Source organism: Pteropus alecto, unplaced genomic scaffold (assembly GCF_000325575.1).
Source record: "Pteropus alecto unplaced genomic scaffold, ASM32557v1 scaffold125, whole genome shotgun sequence".
NCBI classification, from domain to species: Eukaryota; Metazoa; Chordata; class Mammalia; order Chiroptera; family Pteropodidae; genus Pteropus; species Pteropus alecto.
Genome location: NW_006436888.1, coordinates 2,559,740 through 2,585,050, shown reverse-complemented (window position 1 = coordinate 2,585,050; position 25,311 = coordinate 2,559,740). Strand labels below are relative to the sequence as shown.

The 25,311-nt window shown below is 51.1% G+C and overlaps 1 protein-coding gene and 1 long non-coding RNA gene across 2 annotated transcripts in view; one reads left to right on the top strand and one right to left on the bottom strand.

The window, feature by feature from the left end:
- The window catches only part of FHAD1 (forkhead associated phosphopeptide binding domain 1), a 110,160-nt gene that overhangs the window by 74,724 nt on the left and 10,125 nt on the right, over positions 1 to 25,311 (top strand). The window contains exons 19-30 of the mRNA XM_025048631.1: positions 2,412 to 2,519; positions 6,521 to 6,694; positions 8,439 to 8,664; positions 10,302 to 10,386; positions 12,443 to 12,549; positions 13,353 to 13,512; positions 14,686 to 14,818; positions 18,491 to 18,620; positions 19,180 to 19,304; positions 20,883 to 20,978; positions 21,415 to 21,635; positions 22,218 to 22,383. Of these exons, the coding sequence (XP_024904399.1) occupies positions 2,412 to 2,519; positions 6,521 to 6,694; positions 8,439 to 8,664; positions 10,302 to 10,386; positions 12,443 to 12,549; positions 13,353 to 13,512; positions 14,686 to 14,818; positions 18,491 to 18,620; positions 19,180 to 19,304; positions 20,883 to 20,978; positions 21,415 to 21,635; positions 22,218 to 22,383 (1,731 nt within the window). The remainder of the gene's footprint in view (positions 1 to 2,411; positions 2,520 to 6,520; positions 6,695 to 8,438; positions 8,665 to 10,301; positions 10,387 to 12,442; positions 12,550 to 13,352; positions 13,513 to 14,685; positions 14,819 to 18,490; positions 18,621 to 19,179; positions 19,305 to 20,882; positions 20,979 to 21,414; positions 21,636 to 22,217; positions 22,384 to 25,311) is intronic.
- Positions 568 to 3,576, bottom strand: LOC112481775. The gene is made up of 3 exons (XR_003047037.1): positions 2,654 to 3,576; positions 2,139 to 2,431; positions 568 to 1,119 (listed from the first exon to the last, which is right to left on the bottom strand). It is a non-coding gene; the product is annotated as an uncharacterized LOC112481775 (long non-coding RNA).

Below are 25,311 nucleotides of genomic sequence, written 5' to 3'. Positions count from 1 at the left end.
CATCCAGCTTCCCCCATCGGCCTAGGGACTGGGCCCAGAGCTGGCATGAAAGGCAGGCCCAAGACACAAGACCGACCAGGCCATGCCTTCCCAGGGCATCCACTCTGAGGTGGAGGGAGACACAACCACGTACACAAATGCACGGGATGACTCCACAGGGGCGAGTTAGAGAGCGGCCTGCAAGCAGGGAGGGCCTCTCTGAGGAGGTGACATTCGAGTGTGATCTGGAGGGGAGCGGGAGCACCAAGGGAACATCTGGGAGACGAGAATGTCACTGGATAAAATAGCCAAGTGCAGTGGACAGGGACCTGAGTTAGCCAGGGGCACAGTGATGGGGGCACGTGGAATGCGATTAAAGCGGGAACCAGATGGAAGGCAAATCAGGATAGAACAAGAAAGAGGGAAGAAGACACAGAGTTTGAGAAGCAAAGCCTGGCAGGAGAGCTTGATGGGCTAACAGCGTCGATTCCGGTTCAAATCCCAGTTCTGCCCTAACATGCTGTGTGACCCCAGGCAAGCTCCTTGCCCTCTCTGTGCCCTCATCTGTAATGTGAGTGTGGTGACAAATCCATTTTAGAGGTTTGTTGTGAGGAGTCAATGCATTCATTGTGAATCACCTACCCAGGTGACATCAGAGTCCAGGTGAGGCAGGGAGAATGGTGTATAATAGCAGCGGGCGGGCGGGGCAGGGATGCACTGGACAGTCAAGCAAGACCTTGGCAGTGGGACTGTGCCAGCCCATGTAAGAAAGTGAGGTCAGAGTCCAGGGGGTTGAGGGAATATCATACAGAACAAGCCTCATGAAGGGGTAGGACCCAAACTATGGTCAGTGGCTGTCCCCAGAGCGTCCCTCATGCAGATGGACCAGGGGTGGAGCCTTGAAGCTCGGGCTCCTGCTGGGCGGTATAGTAGACTCTGTGCCAACCTAACTATGAACATATAAGCATGTCTCCTGCCTCTGGGTGGGGTGGGGTTTGCATCAGGAAGACGGGTAAGGCAGGGTCCAGAGGTCGATGGCAGAGAGCTTAGGACAGTGCGCTGGCATCCGAGCTTGCACCACCACTTTCTGGCACGTGACCTTGGCACATGGCTCGTCTTCTTGCAGCCTCTCGTCCTCACCTGTAAAATGAGAATAACTGGGCAGATGCTTTCTGGGGGTTTACAGATTAGACGCACTCATGCATCCAGTGCAGGGTGCCAGGCGCTCACGTTGCAGGCATTCAAAGAGTGGTCAGTAACATTGTTGTTATCTTCATTTCTAATGTATCAAGCAGTGAGTCATAAGCAAAGGGCAGGAGCCCTCCCCACGGGGCCTCTTTCCTCAGGCAGGACGCAGACTGGCAGGGTGGGGACTGGATGATCTTAAGCAGACTTGGCAGTAGGAAAATACCAAGCTGGTGCAGAGGGGTGAGTCAGAGCCTGAGTGGGTGGGGAGGCCGGCAAGCCGAGCAGAGCGGGGGATGGAGGCCCGTGCTCATGCAGCGGGGCTGTTGGGATTTTCCTCAGGCCACGCATCCCCAAAGCCACCTCCCACCTCCCAGCAGAGCATTCCCTATAACAATTTCTAGGAGTTTTTTTTTCTGCCAAATAATGCACGTTCACTAAAGGAAATGTAGAGGATACAGACTAGTGAAAAAGAAGAAAATGTAAATTGCCATCATCCTAACTCCCCCCAAAATAACCACTGTTTACATCCTGGTGGATAATCACCTCTCTCCAGTGTTTTTGTCTGAGCACGTATGCATAGATTTAAAATATTTTTCTTGTGAACTTTATATGTGCACATATAAAGTTGACAGCTGCGAATGGACTTTTCCAATCCCACTCTGGCTGCACCCTTCCCGGGGCGGGGGTAGGTGAGGCTGGGCTCCAACCCCCTCCCAACATCACCAGACCTGTGGGGGCGTGGGGCATGTGTTCTCAGTTCCAAACTGTCCTGGACATCAAATTTTGGACTCAAGCCTTTGTAGACGGGGGAGAGACCACCAGTGTCCTTTGAAGTATCAGGTCTGCTGGGACAGGAGGTGTCTTCTCCCACACTGCCTTTCCTGCCCCAGGTCCCAAGAAGCCAGATTAGTGCCAGCACATGCCAGTTTATTCAGTGGCTCGTCATCAAATGCCTTGACCCGGACACTCACCAGCATGTCACTTCCTGAACGCCAGCCCAGAAATCTTGAATGACAGATAACTCTCTTTCATGCACATGACTCACTGAGACGTGAATTCCGGGCTCTCGTGGTGGGCACGCCAAGAATGTCACCGCTCTCTCCCATGGGCGTCCTGTTCCCTGAGCTCTTGCTCCCAAACCCTGAGTCACTGGTTTCAACGATTGCTAATCCTGGCTTCCCTCCGCACGGTCGATTCCCTCCCTTTCTCGTGGGCAAGCTCTCAGACCACTCGTTGACTTCCAGGTTTCAGAGAGCAGCATCGCCTATGAGAAATACAAAGCGACGGAGGCCATCGAGAAGGAAAAGAAAAAGGTGCAAGATCTGGAGAACCGCATAACCAAGCAAAAAGAGGTACGAGTCTCAGGGAGGAAGGACCCGGAGGAGCCCCACATGGCGCAGAGGAACTGGCTCAGGAGGCCGGCGGTCTGGGTTCAAATCCCACCCCTGCCATTCTTTGGCTGTGGGACATTAGGCAGCTTACTTACCACCTCTGTGCCTTGGTTTCCCCACTTACGAAACATCAATAATACCAGTAGAGCAATCTCATCGAGTGGCAAGGCTTGATTGTTAATGTGCACGTGAAACCCACGGAAAAGTACCCGGCACTGCGTGAATGCCGTGTGCGTTGGCGGCTTTATGATGATGAGTATGAGCTCACAGCACGGGAGTGGGGGTGCGGAATCTGAACCCGGGACTGTCTGACTCCCAAGCCCTTCATCATCACCCCTCCCACCTCTCTCTGCTATCCCTGAGCTTTATTTATGTGGGCTCAGCTGCCTGGGGTGAAAGAGGGGGTGTCAGGATACAGGCACCTTCATAATCAAACCTCGTTTACGATTATTACTAGGAGTAGTAGATGCCGTGGGGGTAAAAAGCTGTCGTACAGCCTTGCCTGGCGTCCAAGCTGTAGGATGAATTCACCTCTTCTCTTCTGGGTCCCAACAGTACAAGGGACACACACGCACACGCACACACACGCACGCACGCACACACACACACACACACACACACACACGCAATGGCCGCTATCTCAAAAGTCAAAGCAATTAGTAAACACACAACCTGACAATAGCGGGTTAAATTTAAACGCAGGTAAACACAATTTCAAAAGATTTTTCAAGACCGAATGGGACTAACAGGGTCTATTCACATCAGTCTTAGATCATTTTCTTTAAATAAAGTTTCCCAAACATTAGCATGCACAGAGTCACCAGGGAATTTAATTTTAAATGGCCCATTTCTGGGGCCCCACCCCCGGAGGTTCTGACTGGTGGTCTATAGGGTGGGTCCAGGAATCTGCATTTTTAACAACAGTCCCGGTAGCGCTGGTACACCTGGAACATCGCCGCTCGAGGGAGACTAGAGAGATGAGAGTCAGTAAGCCACGTCTGGATTACATACAGCCCTGGGCACCTTGGAAGAGTGCCTCAGCCAACTGGAGTGTGCTCAGGGGAGGCAGACCAGACTCGGGGGAGGTGAAGCAAGACCTGCCAGCTTCTGGGGGCTCCCTGCACACAGGCACGACCGGCAGGCTGAGAGGGAACCCGAGAAAAGCAGCCTCGTTCCCCCGAATGATTTACCATGGGCTCTTCCGTGAAATACTTCGGTTAGGGGTACAAGAAAAGAAGAAGTTAAGTTTTTTTAAAGTAGATTAATTAGGGCATAAAATGGACCAAGAATGAGACTAAAGCAAAAAAAAAAAAAAATGTGTATCATGAAATCAACGAATGGGTCATAGTTTTTATTCTAGCAATTACAGCGAAAGGAGGAGCCCAGCTGGTTGTGTAATTCATGGACGGAAGTGGACCACCTGCTCGTGGAAACTGAGCTGTTCTTGGTACTCGACCCAGAGAAAATGTCTCCTAAGGATCATCATCTAGAGAACCCTGTGATGCAACCAAGTGTCCCCAACAACAGCCTTAGAACAGTGGTGACATCAGAGAGCAAGTCTTGTGACAGCCCTGAAGGCAGGCTGGTGGCATCACTCCAGACAAGGAGAAAGAGATCTCCACCCCAGCGACTCCCCATGTCCCAGGAAACACCAATGAAGTACAAGGTCAAAGACCCGCTCAGACAGAGTTACTTATTTGCATGCCGTTTGATCTGTATACAGGGAAGAGCTGTCAAGAGATTGATTTCACCTACACAGGCAAAAATAGGATTTATATGAAAGAAGGAGAAGAAAGTGGAGAAGAAAGATCCATACCAATGAACTTTGTTCTGCTATCCTTGAGTAAGCTGCTGAGTAGCTGGCAAGGAGCAGGTGCCAGGTGGCACGTTCAGCCCTTAGACAGCCTCATGGCTCATCAGAGAAACCGTCTCGGTTAGTCGTGGATTCTCCAGGACACCTGGAGTGTCTCGCTGTGAGCTGTAGGTGACAGGCTGCTCCGTGGGATGCCTGCCAGAGTCCCCAGTGAGTCTCTCCTTAGGCCGTGTCGGCATATTTCTCGACAGTAACAGTGATGTTGAGACACCTCCCCCCACCAAAAAAAATCAGGAGTTCAGTAGTAAAACAGAGAGAATGAGGTGACCCCAGGTGAGGTTTGTGGGCATCGCAGGATGAAAATGGAATTTTTGGTTTTTTATTTTCAAAGAAAAATATCAGTGTCCCTTCCTAATTATAAAAGGAGGACCTGTTTGCTCTAGAAAATTTGAAAACTATAGAAAATCACTCAGAAGAAAACGAAAACTGCCTCTGATTCCACTGAACAGTTACCCCAGTGCATTTTGATGCGATTCCTTCCAGACCATCTTTATCTTGATTATTGATTATTAATTATTAATTATATTTATTATTATAGACATCAACAAATACTGATCTCTTACAAAGTGACTCACACTCATGTCGTGCACACTAATTGGGTCTCTCCTTTTTTACTTAATATGTAACAAAAACATTTCCGTGTCATCGAATATCCTTCTACAAACTGCCATTGAGAGGTGACCTGGGTTTACGCTGTGTCGAGTGGACCCCAGATTCATCTACTCCTCCCCTATGGTCCTCCCCTGGGGCTGTTTCTCAACTTTCACTCGAGTAAAAGTTGCTTGACCGAACACCCCTGTGCATCAGTCTTTGTGCACGCGTGGGGCCGTGTCCTTTTGATAAATTCTCCAAAGTAGAATTATTGGGTCACAAGGTAGAAACATTTGCAGGCTCACGATACATGTTCCGAAATGTCCCCTCACCCCCACCCCGGATACGTCATACCATTTACACTGCCACCAACAGAGAACACCAGCACTGAGTCTCAAGGACGTATTTTTAGGTTAGATTAGATAATGTTTGTGAAAAGGCAACATGCTGTATGATTCCAACTGTGTGGCATTCTGGAAAGGCAGAACTATGGAGACAAAAGCAGATCAGAGGTTGGTGGGACAGAGGGATGAATGGGTAGAGCACTGAGGATTTTTAGAGCAGTGAAACTCCTCTGCATGACACCTTAATAGTGGATACATGTCATGTATACATCTGTCCAAACGCACAGAATGTACAACACCAGGAGTGAACCCCAGTGGAAAGTGTGGACTCTGGGTGGTTATTACGTGTCAGCGTAGGTCCCTGGACTGTAACAAACATACTGTCAGGTCGGGGGGGAGGTGCCGATAATGGGGGAAACTGTGCACGTGTTGGGGTCAGGGGTACGTGGGAAATCTCTGTGCCTTTCCCTCAGTTGTGAACCTAAAACTGATATAAAAAAAATAGTAATAAAGTCAAACGAAGGAACGAAGTTCGTAAGGCCCCCAGCACAGTGTCACGAAGCCCACTGAGGAGGAGGGATGTGGGAGGGCGGATGGAATTTTGATAGTCAAAAGATTGGAAGAAGGGGTTCTGGGAGGGAGGGACGGGGTACGCAAGGACATGGCGTGGCAACCAGAGTCCAGCCTTGCTGGCGGGGGCGGAACCCGAGGGTGAAGGGGAGGTCACCCCAGGGCCGAGGCCACCCCTGGGGAAGGCGGAGGAGTGTCCTAAAGGCAGGCGAGTCCTGTGGCGAAGGGTGAAGGAGCTCGGCACATTTATCCTGGAAAACAGATTTAGAGAGAGACATGACATCCCTCTTCAAATATTTAAAGGGCTGTCTCATGAAACAGGAATAAAACTGACTCAATGAGCTCCAGCTGACAGAACTGAGCTCAGAGACCAGAAATCACAAGGGGACAGATGTCAACTGAATATAATCGAGAGTTCTGTGGTCACTGGAACCTTCCGGAGAAAGCATGGACTTTGGCCTTAAAAAGGATCGATGGAACAATAACAGAATAGAGTTCACCACCTGTCTGAAAACAGGAAGGGGAGGCTAGAGTAAATATTTATGCCCGAATTTTGGTTAACTTGATGTTTATCGTTCGCCTAGGAAATAGATTTAAAAGCGCTAAAGGAAGATGTTTTAAATAACAAATTAAATGACGCACTGGCCATGGTGGAAGAGACAGAAAAAATAAAGATGGCCGAGAGTCTGAAAGCAGAGAACGTCACCATGAAATTAAACGAAACATTAGCTGAACTGGAGACGGCCAAGACTAAAATGGTAAGGGACGAGAGGATCTTTCTGTCGGGGCAAGAGCACAGTGCCGTGAGAGCGTGGGGTTCAGACTGGGGTTCTCGGCCTTGGCACCGCTGGTGTTCTGAGTCAAATAACTCTTTCCTGTGGGGGCCGTCCTGTGCCCTGCAGAATGTTTCACAGCGTCCCCGGTATCTACCCACTGGATAGATAGCTCCATCCCTCCCACCCAGTGCTGACAACCAGCTTCGGACTTTGCCAGATGTCCCTTGGCGAGGGCGGCGGGGGGATGCGGCAAACTCAGCCTCTATTGAAAAGCACTGGTTTCATATGAAAGGTGAACAGAGGCCATGATGCTCTCTCTCCAGGACATTCTAAGATGCTGGGATACAGGGCCCTCACAGGAGCAGGCTGAAGGACTGAGGAGCCTCAGAATTTACTGATCAGTGACAGTTCTGTAGACTTTAACATTTCAGCTTGGTGTTCAAGGCCCTCCACCATCAGGGCGTAATATTGCTCTCGTCTGTCATGCATACATTCAGCCAACAGGAGGTAATGAGGGTGAATCTGGCGGAAGTACACAAAGATGCATTTGAGAGGGGCTGGAGTTGGAGACACCAGCTCCAGGCGTGGCACGTGGTAGCCATGGCCATAGTCCAAAATCATAAGGACCAGGACATTCGAAGAGACAGAGGGGTGGGAAAGAAGGAGTCTCTGCAGAGAGAGTTACAAGCAATGGCAGACCTAATAACTGATTAACAGGACGTGAGTACCAAGGAGAGTAGGCGCCAAGGAGACAGGCAAGGTTCAAGCCAAGGGACCTCGGGGAATGACGGCATGTGGGTGGCGTATTGATGGAAATACGGAGGTCAAGGTGGGGCGGGGAGGGCAGGGTGAACAGGGATAGGGACTCTCTTTCAGAGGAGGTGAAGAGTTTAGACTGAGGCGAGGGTACGGGGTATGGATGTTCAAAAGCATCCCAAACTTTGGGTGGTACAATAGGTTTGTGGGAGAAAGCGAGATAAGTCACCTAAATTTGGAAGACAGCCTCGTGGACGTGATTGTTGAAACAGCGGGCGTGTGTGAGCGTCTCAGGCAAAGAATTTACCCATCAGAGGGGAGGTGAAGACGGAGGCCCAGCACGTCAGCTGGGAATACTAGAGAGCAGGAGAAGGCTGGTTGGAGAAGCGGGAGGGGACGAGGACGAGGCCTTGAGATGGAAGCATCCAGAAGAGCCGCAGGAAGGAGCGGGCTGTCAAAGGAAAGGGTCCGAGTCGCCACTTTAGGATCACTGGTAATTTCTAGTTTTTAAGAAATACAAATTGATTTACTTTTTTCCTAGAAAATTGTTCATTCATTAGTTCAGTGAATATTTACTGAACATCTAAGCCTAGATGCTGTGGCAGGGAGCTAAGCACTAATGCTGTGGCTATATCAGTAAATAAGAAAAGCATCTGCTCTCACAGAGCTGACATTCTAGTGGGAGCGAGAAATAAACTAGATAATTCAGACAGTGATCCGTGCCTCAGTGAAAACAAAACAGGGGTGATGGAATGGGAAGGGTCTTGGGCTGCTCTGAGGGCCTCTCTGAGGAGGTGACATTGGAACTCAGACCTGAAATACAAGAAGTCAGCCATGCGAGGAGCTAGGGGAGCATGCAGCGAGAACAGCACGTGCAAAGGCCCCGGGGTAGGACCCAGCTCAGTGCCCGTGTGTGCAAAGGCATGTTATTATAGTCCCCAGGTTGCATGAATCATTTCTGTTTTCCCAGATCATGATGGAGGGGCGGATGCAGCTGCAGCAGCAGGCAATCAAGGCCCTCCAAGAAGAACAGAAATCACAGAAACACGAATTTGAAGAAGAAATCGTGGAATACAAGGAGCAAATCAAACAGCACTCCCAGACGATCGTGAGTCTAGAAAAAAGACTCCAAAAAGTGACCGAACACCATAAGAAAATAGAAGGAGAGATTGCAACTTTGAAGGACAATGACCCAGGTTGGTCCAAAGAGACAACGAGGAGATCTTGGTATTGGGGGCAGGTTCTGATTGTCCTGTGGGTCCCCACAGGCTGACGGGTAAGAAAAGGGCTTTGCTGATTGAAAAGCTCACTTACTCCCTGGAGCCCCCTTTTGTTCCTGTTATACACAAGGTTAGGGCCCTTCAAGGCCCAGGTTGAACAGAATTAACAGCAATGAGCCCGGACACCCTTTGTGCCCAGCCAGTCAGCCGGCAAGTCGCACACACTGCCAGGGATGTTAGGGCCGTCGGAACAGCAGGTCAGAGCATCATCACCTTTGCTACGTGGAAACCTCCAGGCAGGGGCCTTTCAAAGGCGTCTTTCTGCCATCCGCAGTTTGCGACTTTGCCTAATGCACTTTCATAACCAGCCAGGATTTGCTTCTTGAAAGATAAACTCAAAAGAGGCTGCCGCAGAACTCAGAGCAGCGAGCATTTATTTGCCCTAAATGACCAGGGTCGTGCATCTTGTGGCAAAGACACTAGCTAGTTGGAGAGGTGCTCTATAAGGCAGGGATCATTAACTCTGTTTACCTGGATAAGAGTTCTGGAAAGAGAGGCCTCAGGCCGGGGTTTCTCAGCCTCAGCAACGTTGACATTTGGTACCAGGTCATTCTTTATTGTGGGGCCGTCCCATGCCCTGCAGGGTAATGAGCAACATCCTTGGCCTCTACCCACTGGAAGCCAGTAGCAGCCCCCACTCACCCTAGGGTGACAACCAGAAATGTCTGGAAACATTTTTGTCAGTGTCCCCAGGGGACTCGCCCCTGGTTGAGCAGCATCGTCCTAGTCTCAAGCCAGCTGACGAGCTGTCAGGGCTCACCACACGCATACACTCAGGCACCACTCTTAACAGAGCATCTCTAATGTTTCAAGCTCATCCTAGGCACTGAGGATTCAATGACGGGCAAGCCAGGCAGGACCCCTGCAGTTAACTCAATTACTGCCCCAACCAATGATCCAGGGTGAACAGGGCACCACGGCAAGGGCATGGAGTGGGACTCAGTTTCCCAATCCAGGACCAACTCGGAGGGAGGATGCTTACGCTGGGACCTCAAGAGTGACACATCTTTGTCGCCTTACGCTTAGATCAGTGCCTGCCATCACGCAGACATTTCATGAGAACTGTCACATGACTAAACGAACGGGTGAATGCGTGAGCGAGCGATGAGGCTAGAAGCCAGAGGCCGGGGAACGAAGGATACGCGAGAGGCGAGGACAGGTCAAGACTCTCGTCTGAGCAGAGAGCAAGAAACGGGGCAGGAAGCGTGACCCGGTGGTGACGGCTCCGCCTCGCACCCGTCTGCCGAGTGGTCACCAGCAGGTTCTGTCACTCCTGCGGCCACTTTCTCACCTGCAAACGGAGTTGATAGTCCCTGCCTTGTGCAGTAGCTGGAAAGACTGCATGAGCTCATCGTGGCGGGGGTGGGGGTGTCCCGCCAGCCTACGACACAGAACTCACGCTGGGTCCCCTTAGGTAGAGAAGGCTGAAGGGTACAGGGAGAGTTCATAAGTTGAGAAAGATGTAAGCGTGTCGACAAGGTGATAAGCAACAGGGTGGGAAAGCATCCACTGCACGAGGATTGTAATACTGTCCCCTTGTCCCTCTGATTCAGCCCAGGAGAAGGAAGTACAGCAGGACCCTCCCGCAGCACCGCCTCTGGAAAGCAGTTCCAAAGGCGCAGTGTGTGACCACTTGATGTGAGTACCCGGAGGGCGTGTGAGCACCAGCCACCCTCACTGACGTGCCCCGTGAGCAAGGACAAACACACACAACCCCTGCTTTTGGCATGTTGTCGGAATCTGAAAATGGGAATTGAATCTGGAGTCTTCTCACTGTTCTTTGAATTTCTCGATTTTTTTTTTTTTTTTAGCAAGTCAGGAGGGTGTCATGGAAAAATGTGGGTGGACCCAAGTCAACACTCTCCAGTCGTGTGTCCCTGGGCGAGTCACATCACCTCGCTGGACCTTAGCGTCCTCGTTTATGGAATAAGGAGGTACATGCAGGGCACACAGAAGTCGCTCGGTGAATGCAAGCCAATACCACGATTAGCTGTGTTTCCCAAGTACCTGCTCAAGGCAGGCAGACGGTGCAGGTTTCAGACAGTGGAGACCACTTGGCGAAGGGGTCCTAGAGAGGGTTCAAAGTGAAGAGGTTGGATCGAGTGACTTTGGAGATCCCTCCCAACCCAAAAGTCTGTACCTTTGAGCCTCAAGGAACTGACAGTTTCCAAACAAAGCACCCCACGGTTGGGACGGCCACTGCCAGGCAGCACGTAAACGAGAAGGGGCTAATGCGAGATTCTCAAAGAAGACGAACCGCAGGCCTGATGATCCTCACACTAGATTTCAGCTGCCAAAGTCAAATGTCATAGGGTTTGTCAGCCCCCAAAAGGCGAAGATACCCAGCCTCCACATCTTGAAAAATTCCTAAGTGACTCCTGCTGGTAGAATGTGCTCTACAGACAACAGTAGCTGTGGCTAGGAGAAGGGTCAGCACCCACATCACTCTCCTCTGTTCGCCTTCATTAGCTGTATACACCCTTGAGTCTTAAAGTTTCATCCTCAAGTTGGAAGAGTTATAGCCAAGGAGACCAGATAGATAGATAAGATAGATAGATGATAGATTAGATTGATAGATAGATGATAGATAAGATAGATAGATGATTGATAGATGATAGACACACACCCATACGTGTATATGTGTACACGTATATATTTATTCTCAATCCAGTGATCACCAATCTTTTTATTTCAACATGTGACCTGCCAGTATTTTGCTCTATTTCATAATATACATACACTCTACCTTAATAATCTATATAAGAGGAGCCTGGATTTCAGAAGCCCGTGAACTCAAATGAAGCGACATTTATTCCTGCCCGAAGGCCCTTAACCCCTATCAATGTGCAAGACCTCAGCTCTTCCTCCTGCCAACACACACACACACACACACACACACACACACACACACACGACATGCCTTCCTCAGGTCTGAGGTGTCCCACACTTGCTCAGAAATGCACCCCATGTTCTTCCCACTTAAACCCCACCTGTTACTCTGGGCCCCTTCCCACAGAACACCCCTTACTGGATGTAGCTGTCCCTGTCAACCACTCTGGGCCTCCTAGTGCCAAGGATGTCCTGCCCCCTGGGGCGTGGTGGGCAGAGAAGCTGTCATCATCTCACCCTCCCTTTGTTCCCCCCACCCCCGCCCCAGTTATCTGGTCCCCAAAGCCCGCATTGCCACAAAGGGTCACGTGAACACCATTCATTCATTTCCGGCCCCACCTCTCCCCATCGAGAACTGAAGGGAGCTGGTGAGTGAACAAAAGTTATGCTGTCCTCTCTCCTTCTTCCTCGTCTTCAAAGAATCCCCGAGCCCACAAAAAAAAAAAAATAATCTTCCCTCTCTTTCCACCAAGATCAAAAGTCTACAAACACATCAATTCATGCTGACAGATACTTGGGCAGAAAGAGGTGTCACCTTCATGCAACTCATATTTCAACCTCAGACAGAACACAGACGGGATCCTTTGTTCTATCTCAATATATTTCTTTGTAGTGACGGTGCCTCAAAATGAATGCCTGTTTTGAGAATTTCAACGCACATGCTTATCCCCCTTGCTGGGGCTGGGGCCGCATGGGCCATCACTGACCGAGTATCACTCTGCGTTTACACTGGGCCCCTTCCTGGCACTCAGGACACGGCGGAGACTGAGTTGGCCTGACTTTGCCTGTTTTTTGTGAATTTCAGAGAGGATTTATTGAGTGCTCAAAAGGAAATCCTGTCTCAGCAGGAGGTCATCATGAACTTAAGGAAAAACCTGACGGAAGCTCATGGCCGAATGTCGGATTTGAGAGGTTTGTACTACTATGACCTTTGTCTCTTCCTGACCCGCTTCCAGAAAGGAAAGAAACGGGGTTTAGGGAGTTGGAATGCTCGGCGTTAGAAATGCCCCCCGATCTGCTTTCCGGGGCTGTTTCGAAGCTTGGAACTCAGGGTCAGCGCAAGCTGAATCCTGGCCGCGGCACTGGTTCCTGATGTTCCCCGGGGGAACATTCTCAGAGGGCTCTGGGAGAGTCCCCTTTTACCACTGAGGAGGATTTGTCTCTAGGGGCAAAAGCTCCCTCCTGGAGTAGGCCAGCCCGCGCGGGCCCTGGCAGCCACCAGCTTCGGGGCCTAGGGCGAGTTACCCTCTCCAGGTGTCCTTCCTCTGATGGGAAACCTCCTATAACGCACCTGCTTCCTAGGGTCGATATGGACCTTGGGGCCACCTAGAGTAGGGCAAGATGACTCTGAGTTCAGACCTCTGGGTCACCCCCTTGAGGGGAGCTGGGCTGTGTACTCGCCCCCACCTGTCATGGGTTGGAGGCTGTTGCACCTGGAAGACACGTGAGCAGAGCATCTGCCATTGTAACACCGGGGTAAAGCAGGAGCACATGGCGCCTCACAGAGCTGGCACTCGCTGAAAGGTAACGCCTGCGTGCTGTTTTGCTGCTGTTTGCTAAGACGCGAGCAGACCTCCTGGCTGTGAGTGGAGCCCCCTAGGAATTCCTGGAGGGTAGACCTGCCTCGTGGTTCTCGGGGGCCTGGCAGATCGGCCATGGCCCGAGCAGAGACGCAAGGTGGGACACTCCCTCACCAGCTTTCGTGTCGCTCTCAGGAGAGCTTAACGAGAAGCAGAAGATAGAACTGGAAAGGAACGTGGCCCTGGTCCAGCGACAAAACAACGAGCTGAGTGTGCTCAAGGAAAGGATGGCGCACGTGACCAGCCTGATGGAAAAGAAGGACAGGGAGCTCGAGGTCTTCAAGGAGGCACTCAGGTGTGTGGAGTGTCTGCGTGGCGGGGGAGGCCGGGCACACCCAAGTACCCAAGGAACCTTGCACAGAAAGAGGGAGCTCAGTGAATCCTGAATGAAGAACTGAATGGATAAATGGATGAATGAATGAATGAATGAATGAATGACATGTGTGTCATTGTTTCACAGCCTCGTCAGTTAAAACAGAACTTTGCTTAGTTCTGTGCTTCTCAAACATTCCTGCACAATATTCCAGATGACAGTTCTTAGTTTAAATGCCACCTCCTCCAGGAAGCCCTGTGGTACTCACACTCACCAAACGTAGACAAGGCTCCTGCTCTGCCCGGGGCCCCTCAGCACTTTGCCTAACCTACCGCTTTTCATACAGTCAGACTGTGTTTATGCCTGTTTAATTGTCTGCCCTCCCCACAAGGACAGAGTCTATTGACTTGCCTGGTATTGATTCCCAGTATTCACACAGTGCCTGGCACACAGAGAACTTAATAAATGTTTATTAAACAAATGTATGAACTGGGGAGTGTCAGAGGTCAGCTTAAAATAAACATAAAATATCCTCGTCCCATGGATTCATCTAAAAAAATACATGTGAGTTTGCATTTTCATCCATAGCTTATCCATATTTTGACATAAGAGGAATGTTTTCGCCAAGGAAGTTTGAGTAAAATTGACGTCATACGTATGTATACCCTGTAGCTTCGTGTGCCTCATGGCTCACGGCAAGACAGACTCACGTAGTGGTTAAACAAACAAGATCCAGACCCAGGCTGCCTAGGTTCAAAGCCACACACTTCCACTTACAAGCTTCACGACCACAGGTCAACTGTTGTGCGTCTCTGTCCTTGTCTGCAAAATGGGCCAGCTCATGCGATTGTTATGGGTAATAGAAGGACTAACACATAGGAGTATTAGGAAAAGCAGATACATAGTAAATGCCCCTGTAAGTGACACAGCAAGTGTCCCACAGACCCAGTGCAGGAAGCAAGGGCAGGCAGGCATCTCCTGCCCTGGCCACTCTCCTGCAAGTCCCATGAAGCTAAATTCTTTAGACATCTGTGGACAGGAGACTTGAAAACTTCAACTACCTAATGGAGTTTCTTGTCCTGTTCTGCTGGGGGATACAAAGGTAATTCATGGTTCCCGGACCCTGACTCCGGTGACTCCTGTGCTCTACCCTAGGGTCTCCCAAGAGAAACCCAAACTCCAACTGCACAAAGAGAAGGAACAGAAGCCCAGGAATCCTACCCAGATGTGTGACATCTCGGTGCAGATAGAACCCATCCACACCGATATTTCCTTGAGCAGCCAAGAGGTGAGTGCCCGCCCAGGCCTGGGCTCCCAGAAGGACGTGCTAGGGAAGAGCCCAGTGGGGCTTTTGTTGCTTTTGAAAATATTCTAAGTTCCAAAAATCATCCTTGCTTATGGGAGATGTATCAGTAGAAGAGCAGAAGACCTGCCTCTCTGACCACGGTCACCAGAGGTTAGCGCCGTCAACAGGCACGTGTGCCTTCAGACCTCTTCCTCGCAGAACCTGCCACATGCTTAGACAGTCGTGACGTGCGGTGGTTGTAGACCAGGCTTGGATCTGGGTCTGCCCATGTTCTAATCCCAGCTCCTCCTCTCAGACACTGTGGCCTCAGCAGATTACTCTGAGCCAGTTCCTTCCCTCGTCTGGAAAGCAGAAGTAATGACAGTCACCAACCACCTCATGGGGTTGTTGAAAATTTTATTTATAAATGCAAACGCACGCAAACCTATATATCATATATTTATCTAACAGATTTTTTTTTTTTTGCAAGATAATGGTATAAGCCATACATATTCTGCAAATTGTTTTTTCCCAAAAAATCTTTTCAAATAAGTATATAGAGATTGACCTCATTCTTTTATACGGCTGCATAGAATTCCACTGTGTTCCTTTTGTCCTTTGTTGGTGGACATTTAGCAGGTTTCTGCTTCCACAAATTGCTGTAGTTAATATCCTCACATGTGTGTAGAACAAATTCCTAGCTGTGGAATCGCTGGGTCCCGAGGACATGCTAAATTGTGCCTGGTAGGGCCAGGAGGCCTTCCCCAGCAGCCGTCCGTCATCGCTCCACGGCTGTCTCATGGTGGCTTCTCTTGGGCGCCTGCCCAGAAGCCGTGGTGTGCATGGAAGTCCCAAACGCGCAGCAAACAGGGAGTGCGTCTTTGAGAACAGCCCTACTCGTGTGGCCCCTCAAAGGTGGCACTCACGTTCTGCCCCCTACCCCTTGTTCGTGGTTGGCTGACTGGGTCCCGTGCTGCCTCGAGGCCCCGGGTCTCCTGGAGACCAGCGTGTCGCTGCCCCCTCTGCTTTATGAAACTGGACGCCGGGGCCTTGGCGGCAGTGGCCTTCAGATTTTCGCCTGGACACAGGGCCAGGCATACCAGGTGCCTTCTCGCTTCCTCAAAGACGCCTTTCTCCTGCCCAACGGCAGTGAGCCGGGGCCGCACGTGGCCCAAACAGCAGCGCTCGGCAGCCCGGCACCTGCTCCAAGCACTTGAACATGAGTGTCCCCGTGCTGCTCAGAGTGGCTTCGAACAGGGGATCCACATGGCTGAGTGGGGCAGGGCGCAGGTCCCTCTACTGCCCGAGTCCCAAGCTCTTAGGGCAGGACCTGGCCCACAGTCATCCGCTCATTCAACAAGTATTGAGCGCCTGCTGTATGCCAGGCCACTGGGCGCAGAGGAGGACGCCCAGGGTCCCTGCCCACACCAGACCCACTCCGACTGTGCACATGTTTGCTGGACTAGATGGCTGACTGGTCACCACGATGATTAGTTTCCATTCCGAGGCCGATTAGCTGGGGAGGAGGGGGCAGCGGGGCTGCAAGATAAAAGGGAAAAATGTCTGTTCCTTCTCAGGACGGTTTCCACACTCAGCCCACTTCCTGCTTTCTAAGCCAGAGTGGGTCAGAGGGCTTCAGAATCATATGAGAAAGAATCTCCGTCTCCTCTAAATAAACAAATTCCCAGAAGGGCCAGGAGGAAGGGCCGTGCCGGAGCCCGGGCCGTGCCTCTCATGCAGAGCAAAGTCTGTCACCGAGCCTGGCTGCTGTGCGGTCAGTAGCTCCTCCCTCCACACGACCGCAGGCACGTGTGTGCACGCCCGTGCACGTGCACACGCACGATACTTCAGGGGTCTACTCCCAGGGCACACATACACCCGCAAAGAGAGTGAGGCCAGTGCAGAACCGACCAGGAAGTGGACCGGCCACACCACCCGTAAGCAAGCCGGAGCCGGGAACAGGGCCAAGTGAGGTCCTACTAAGTGCAGCAGGGGTGGCGTGACCCCGCCTCTCGGCCGCTGAGCCCTGGTCCCACCCAGGAAGCTGGGGCAAGCTCCTTCCGGCTCCTGTGTCGGACCTCTGTTCACTCGGCTCCGTGTTTATTGAGCATCTCCTGCGCGCAGCATAGTCTACAGTGGAGACGAAGATTTTGCCCACGGGCCCACATTCTGGAAATGGAGAGACCGGCAATAAACAAGTCAGCATCGAACAAAATGCCCCGTGGGAATAGCGCGCTGAGAAAATACTCGGCAGGATTCAGGGCAGAGAGAATCATGGGGTGGGCGGCGAAGGGCTCTTTCCAATCAGGTGGCCAGGGAGGCCTCTCCCGGAAGGGACCTGGAGCAGAGTCCGGAGGAAGGAACAAGTGGTGGGGACACGGGGTGGGTGGACCAGCCCCAGGAGGCCCTCAGCCATGGGCCTTGTACCCGCATGACCAGCGTGGCTACTGAGGGCCCAGGACATGCCCTATAGGCCTTTACTAAGAATTGGATGCCTCAAAGAAAGATCAAGTGAACGTCTCTCTCCCTCTCTCTGCTTCGTTCATTTACCACTTTCTGGGATTATTTACATTCCCGCCTGCTTAGTCATTGTGTCTGCCCCGCAGAAAGGAGCCCCAAGGCAGTGGGGCTTGTCCGCCCAGTTTCCCGATCTCTTCCCAGTGCCTAAAACAGTGTCTGCCTCTCTACACATTCACACACATTTGCTGAATATATAAAGTGAACCAAAATTGTTATTTTAAAAATTGTTATAAAAGAACCAAATTGTCAGTTTCTTCCTTTTTTTTTTTGGCCATTTTGCCTGGGACCTTCCCTAGCAGGTCTACAGAAAACCATCCTCAACACCCCTCCTGTTTCCAGGTTTTCTCTACCACCCCGCTGTCCACCAGACATTTTCCACCCTCACCTTACTTGTCATCTGTGTCCCCACACAAGGATGCAGAATCGACACAGCAGGAACATCGCCCGTTGCATTCACTGCTGAGTCCCCGGGACCTAGCATAAGGCTCGGCACATCGAGGTGCTCGATAAATCTGTGTGAAATGAATGGATGAGCGAGTGCGTGACCGGCTTATCCCAGAGCAACGTGTGACCTGGAGTCCACGACGGGATGGCGCGGAGAGAGAACACGCCCACCCTGGCAGAACGTTCCGTGGCCCAGTGCTGTTCTAGAAGCTCTGGAAGTCTCAGAGAAAGGTTGTCCTTTCTCCAGAGCAGCCAAGAGCCTGTCTATCAAATTCCCCCTAGCAAATACTAGACAGCCACCCTTATTACCAGTTAAGAAGCAAGTATCATGTGTCCCCATCTAAAAACGCCCCTTCTGGAGCAGAATTTGATGTGCCATTCAGGGGCGAGACCAACATGACGACAAATAGAAACCCAAGCTTAGGACATCAGAAGGAAATAAACGAAACGTGGGGAGGGGCCATAGCGGGGTCCTTTATTCATAGTGACGCGAAGTAGCTAGGAAAGTTGGAAATCTTCCTAGATCTAACTCTACATTGGAAACGAAATTTTAAAATCCTTTCCCCGCCGAAGCCCCGTAACAGCCTTTTCCAAAGTACAAAGCAACGAGGTTTCCGCCATCCGTGACATGAATGGTTCACGGTTCTTCTAATGTGAGAGAGGGAGAGTCTCGCCCTCGTACAGCTGCCGTCTGTCCTGTTCTGGCCGCAGGAGCAGTCCTTCAGCGACCTGGGGGCCAAGTGCAAAGGGTCGCGGCACGAGGAAGTCATTCAGCGCCAGAAAAGGGCCCTATCTGAGCTGCGCACGCGGATCAGAGAACTCGAGAAGGCCTGCTCCTCGGGTAAGCACCCTCCTGCCTGTCAGCCTCTCCGGGCCCAGCGCCGCCGCGGGCCCCCAGTGCCAGGGTTCACTGTGGGCCCCACATGGTGGGCCGGGACCACCACCTTCTAGCCCTATAATTTCATAACCAAAAGGCTGTTTTACTACAAAAAAATAAAAGGTGGGCCGACGTGATCTCGGCATCGAGGGCAGGCCTTGATATTAAATAAACAGGATTTCATGAAGAACCCACTACATTATCCTTTTTCTTACTGCTCTGTGGCCCTGTGGAATCTTTGTCACGGACTAACACTGCGCAAGGATCAACCTTGAGGAACCTTCTAGAATACCCTGTTTGAAGGGGAGAGAGCTCTCAAGATAACTGAGCTTGCTGGTGGGTGGAGCCCTGGGCTAGGACCCGGATGCAAACTGGGTTCAAGTTCCACCCTCATTCACGAGAGGCTGCAGCCTCACATTAGCTGTGTGACCTTGGACAAGCCCAGTAAATAGCAGTGGTGGTGATTACATGCAATAACTTTTTCCTGGGCCTTTCTTTTGAGTCTAAATCATTTCTTTTCTAGATCATAAGGACCACCTGAATGAATCATTTCTAGACTTCAAGACTCTCAGAATAGAAAAAAATGTCCAGAAAATATTGGACTCAAAATCCGGTTTGCCAACTCTCTCAAGAATAGAGATCACAGTGGTAACCCAAACAAGTTTGTCTCTGCAGTGACGGACATGTGGGAGGGCGGGCATCGAGGGTAGGCACTAGCTGCGTGCCCTGGCACAGCCTCACATATTAGCAGTTCAAGGCCAGGTCCTGCCTGACGGGCCAGCGTCTGTACGGACTGGCCAGAGCCTTGCATTATCACTGGTCCAGTGTTCGAATAGAAAGGCAGCCTTCCACTTGTGCACAGCATAATATATTTTCGCATGGACATTGGGCCAGGTCAACCTCTGGCCGGCCCTCCTTTTCACATTATGTGTTATATTCTGCAGAAAATATTCAACAGGCTAATTTATAACATTGTGCCATGAGTTTGCCTGAAGTTTGCTTTTTTGCTATAAACTGAAAACCATGAACACAGAAAGGGCAGCAGAAGGGAGCCCCGTGTGAGAGAACACCAGCTCTAGAGTCAGAGAGACCCATGTTGGAATCCTAGTGTGACCTTGGGTGAGGCTGTTAACCTTCCTGGAACTCCATATCCCAGCTATGAAATGATGATGAAAAAATTAAAGGAGATGGATAATTACGGAAAGTGCTTATCCCAGTGCCTAACTCATAGTGAACACTTAGCAAGTGATAGCTGTTATTAAATATTATTTAAATAGTATGATTCAAGAAAGCCTTCCTTTCTTAGAGAGCATAGTTTTACTTGCCAGAATGTTCAGGGGTGATTGGATGGTTAAGTTGAAGGTGGTCCTTCAGACTCCCTGATGAGTCCGGTGGCTTTACCATGCAGTCAGTAGGGACTTGCAGCAGCCAGCTGGCTGACTAGGGTCTTAGTGAGTGCACAGCTGCAAACGCCATCCTGCATTGTCTCTGGAAGGGTTCTGAAGTGATGCTCACCCACCAGGTTCCAGCACTAGGAGGTTTGTCATGAGGGTATCAAAGTCAGATTCCTCTAATCGAAGGAGGAAAGTTATTTTCTATTTAACCTTTGCTCATTCATTCAACAAACATGCCCGCTCCGTGCCTTCTGTACCAGCTGTCATGGCAGGCCGAAGGCTCGGGACAGTGAGCAAAAGCACGGGTCCCTGTTTCTCCGAAGCTTGTCATCCAGACCAGGGTTTCTCAATCCAGTGCTGCTGATATTCTGGGCCAAGTAGCTCTTGGTTGTGGGGCTATCCTGAGTACTGGGGGATGTGCAGCAGCATCCCTGCCCTCTACCCACTGGATGCCTGTAGCACCCCCTACCCCACCCACCCACCCCAGTTTTAACAACCAAAAATGTACCCAGGCAGGACTAAATGCCTGGGGACAGGGAGCAGCGAGGGTAGACAAAATCCCCCCTGGCTGAAAACTGCTGGTCTAGAGGGAAGACAGACGGTGACCAAAGAACAAGACGTGTCATTTCACAGAGAGTCACTGTCCGAAGGGTAGGGCCACAGTTACGAGAGAGCAGTTGACAGAGATGTCAGACTGCACAGCCAGGAACCGAAATGAAAATCAGCTCTCCCAGGTTCTTCTTCAGTAACCACGCCGCGTTTTAATATCTGGATGCAGAAATGTATCATGGAATGCCAAGAGGGAGTTTTTTTATTTCTTTTTTTATTTCAGCCTCAAAATGGCCCTGCCAACTCAGGGCTCATCCAGGCCACGGAGAAGTCAGGGAAAATGGATGTGGCCGAGGCTTTGGAGCTCAGCGAAAAGCTGGTATGTACAGACGGCCTCCGACCCCCTCCTGTCTAATCCCGGGACCCCCGCAGTCACATTAACCACGGGATAGTTTAACTAAACGTCAACCCTGCGTGCATATTCAGCTGTTAAAATGGCTCTGCAAGACCCGTGTACTACCCCAGCACGGGTCCGACGTGCCAGAGCCAGCTTCCTTGAAAAACCGGGGCGTTGGAATGATTGTTTATATCTGTTGTCACTCTGCCCTGGGGCTCTCGAAAAGGCACAGTGTAAATAGATGCAGGGAAAATGAAAGTCATACTAAAAGCCCCAGTTGCGCTCATTTCCAGAGCGTGTGTTCGTTCTCTGCGATCTGCCAAAAAAAGAATGAAACGGAATTAGGTGTTGGCCGCCGCAAAGCGGCCACCGGCGGCCTCGGGCCAGGCCCCTGCTCCACGAAACGCTTTCCTCGTAGTACATGGATATGAGCAAAACGCTCGGGAGCCTGATGAACATCAAAGACATGGCAGGTCACGTGTCCATGAAATACCTCTCCCCCAAAGAGAGGGAGCGAGTCAACAAGCTTCGGCAAAGAGACCTCGATCTGGTGTTCGACAAGATCACTCAACTCAAGAACCGGCTGGAGAGGAAAGAGGAGCTTCTGAGAGGCTATGAAAAGGACATCGAGCAGCTCAGGTACCATCCGTGTCCGCGCGGAAAGACCCAGATAACCATCCTCCCGTCTAAACCTCAGGGTAGCAGCAGACACCTAGGACCAGACAGGAGGACAGAGGCCTGGGCGTGGAATAACTAAGATATTGGGGGGGGATCAGGGGCAGGACGATGACCAGGGCCTGACAGAGACAAGTGTCTCAGTGAGGCAGCAGCCGTCGAAGTGCTCGGTGTTCGCAGTTCTCTCCTCTGTCTCAGTAAATAAGCTGCACCGCCCGTGAATTTGTGTGCTGTTTCACCATTTGTGAGCTTTTCATAGTCCCGCCGTCTTCTCAGGGGGTGCAGGGCTCCCTCCCCTTTCTGGGAAACTGGGAGGAGCTGGTCACATAGCCCCCCCCACCGCCCCCTCGTACTGCACTTACTCAGCCGATTCACTATTTTATTCTGCCCTCCACTCCCCAAATCTTTGCCATTCTCGCCTGTGTGTAACGAAAGCGCTAAGTTAGCCGTGTATGGGAGTATCTCGAGCATCCGCCGGGTCGGGGACATTGATGGGGAATGAGAAAGATGAAGGGACAAGAGACTTTGTCTCTCCCACATGCTCAGGCAGAGCAAAGTGTCCGTTCAGATGTACCAGTCACAGGTGGCAAAGCTGGAGGACAATATCTACAAGGAGGCCGAAGAGAAGGCACTGCTGAAGGAGGCCCTGGAGCGCATGGAGCACCAGCTGCACCAGGAGAAGAGGATGAACAGGGTCATCAGGCAGCAGAAGGTGAGAGGTCCCCGCTGGGTGCAGAAACTCCCAGGGGGATGCGGGCAGCGCATTCACTGATGCAAAGGAGGGCGGCAGGATAGCGTTAGCATCGGGTGGACCTAGGATTAGACCTCAGCTTTACCACTGACCATGTAATCTCTTAACCTCTATGAAATTCACCTGTACTTTTTTAAATGGTGGCCATTATGCACATTTTTATTGTTCTGCCAGGTCCTGAGGGCATATATAGATGGATCTGATCTATATAGTGGGATACGATCTCTGAGACTAGAGGTTGGCTCTCGCTGTTGCGAGCTCCCAGAACATAGTAGATACCCAAAAAATATTTGGTGGACGGACGGACAGGTGAATGGGATGGATGGATGGATGTCCTTGAAGAATGTATCTTTTAGTGCAGAACAGACAGGTAACGAGCTTACTTCAGTAAGCTGAGGGAGGCTGCCCTCTGACCTGCAAACCTTCCAGACAGCAGACTCCTTGGCCAGTAGCCCCCGGAAATGATCCTCCTCTGAGAAAGCACCGGATGTGGCGCTTCCATGCGCTGCTCTGAATTAAACATCACAGACCTCTGTCTGCCTGTGTCATGGGGCTGCCTCAGGCAGAGGACAGCTTCCTCTCACGCCAGGCAACACCAGGGACAGCTGGGCCAGGGACAGAGCTCCGACTTTTCCTTTGATGTGTCCTCTGGAGAGCTCACCCCTTCTGAGGCGCCCCCCACCCACCACCACCCCAGGGCTTGGCAGACTAGCCCCAAAGCAGAGACACCAGACCACAGAATGGGACAGCAAAGGGCACCAAAAAGGCCATTGTCATGTGCTGGCTAAAAATGTAAGGAAACCTGAGGGTTTGCATAAACAGGCTTCAATGCATTATTCATGGGCTGCCTCGTTCATACACAATGCGGGGCCGTGCCAGCCTGTTGGGCACTAGTCACCCTTCGGTGGAGAAGGATCTGAAATGACTGGGTGGAATCTGTGCCAGGATCCCCAGAAGAGCTAGATCTGGGAACTTTCAAGTTCACGGGATTCACAATTGAGATTTATAAGAACTGTAGCCACAATCGTGGCAGCACCGATGAAATTATTTACTGAGCCCTTAAGGAGTGGCCACACCCGCGCCACACGCTTCCCCTCCCCCAACATCTCTGCAAGGAACGCTGGCAAGAGTCAGCCCCTTGGAGAGAGGGGAAAACTGAAGCTGACACTCAGTGGCAGAGACAGAAGTCCCACCCAGACCTGCTGTCCCCACCCCCGGTTCGCTTCCCCACCCTTGTCCCTCGCCGTCTCCCGGCCAGGGCGTCCCCTCACCCTTCACTCACCGGTGCTCCTGGGGTTTGCACTCCAGGACTCGGGTTTGCACTCAAGGTTTGCTATTAATATGTTGCCAGAAATTCCTGTTTGTCGGACAAAAAAAAAATAATCATCAATTTTAAAGTTTTGCGGGATTCGAAAGGGAACTCGTGTGCGTCTGTCTTGGCATCAGTTCCTTCCAAGGAGTATATATTCGTTTTTGAAATGGTAGGTAAAGAAAAATAAAATTCCCTTTTTTGTTTTCAATTTTGCACCTAATAGTTTCGCAAGGAGCCTTAATTTTTTTTCGGTCTCCTGTAGGAAACGTCACCTGTTCATAGAGGTGGCACGTTCGAAGCCCTGGGACATGAAATTACTCCCCTTGAGCTTCAGAACCGCCACCACCCTCCAAAAAAATGTTGTTTGTAGCCTTAACGTCAGAACGTCTCTTCACCAAGCAGAACTTTCCAGAATCAAAAGTCATACTTCCATACTAACACTTTTGGCTATGAAAATGAGGCTTGATATAAAATGCTGGGGAAACTTCAGGGCTGGCACTCACAGAGAACCTTGTCGTCAGCCTCCAGATGCCCCTGGAATGCCCTGGGTCCGCGGCTCTGTCCATGTGACAGGGCGACAATCACAGTAGCCCAGGCCGCGCTCCGTCTCGTCCACTCCCCACATCACTAGAGAAGGCGGCAGCGTCTCTCAGAGTTCGCGGGCGGACTTCCGAGTCTAACGAATAGGATTCGAGCCCCACCTCTGCCCCTCAGTGACCTTGAGGACATGGCTTGGCCTCTGCATCTTAGGGTCCTCAACAAAAACAACCAAAATGGTAACAATGGGATCCACTTCATGGGGGCAACAGGAGGGTTCAGTGACATAAGGCTGCAGTGCCTGGCACCCAGCAAGCTCCGTTACTATGGGGGAGAGAAAAGGCAACTTGTGGATGGCAGGGGGCACGTATTTCTTGCAGAGAGCTTCCTGCCAGCTGACATGCTCAGCACACCCTGAGCCGCTTTCCGCTTTCCCGGTCCTCCCAAAGCCGGCAGCTCTTTTGTGAACCTCTTTTTCTATTCGGTGAATACAGCTAGGGCTTCAGCCAGGAAAAGGCCCCGATACTTTCTGTGAATGAGTTAAGGCCGGAATTTCAATAGGAAATCTTAAATGCACAGAAGTTACCGTTTGAGAAGCACGCAAGCCCTTTCTTAGCCCTTTTCTTGGGCTCAAAGTGTGAGAAAGGCTGAAGTGCGCTGGCTGCTTCGGGCTGGGGAAGCAGCTCTGTTGTCCTGCCAATCAAATCCTAGCCAAGGGGCGTGGCCACAGCTTTGCCAAGTGGTCTCAGCTGGGTGAGAGCCCCTAGCCTTCCTTCTGCTTATTTAACCTCAGATCCCTCACCTTTAAGGCGAGAATAAAAATGCCACCTAAAACTCCCAGCATCCGATGCGATGAGAGCATGTATACGAAACCCTGAGCACACGGAACCACTCGATAGATGCTCTTACACCATCATCATTATCATCGCTGTTCTGTTTAACTCACTATTTTCCAAGATTTCTTTGGGCCCAGGCAGTCTCAAGATCCTGGTTCCCTCGGTGCCACCTGTGTGTTTTTGACCAAGGAGTAGACATTGGTA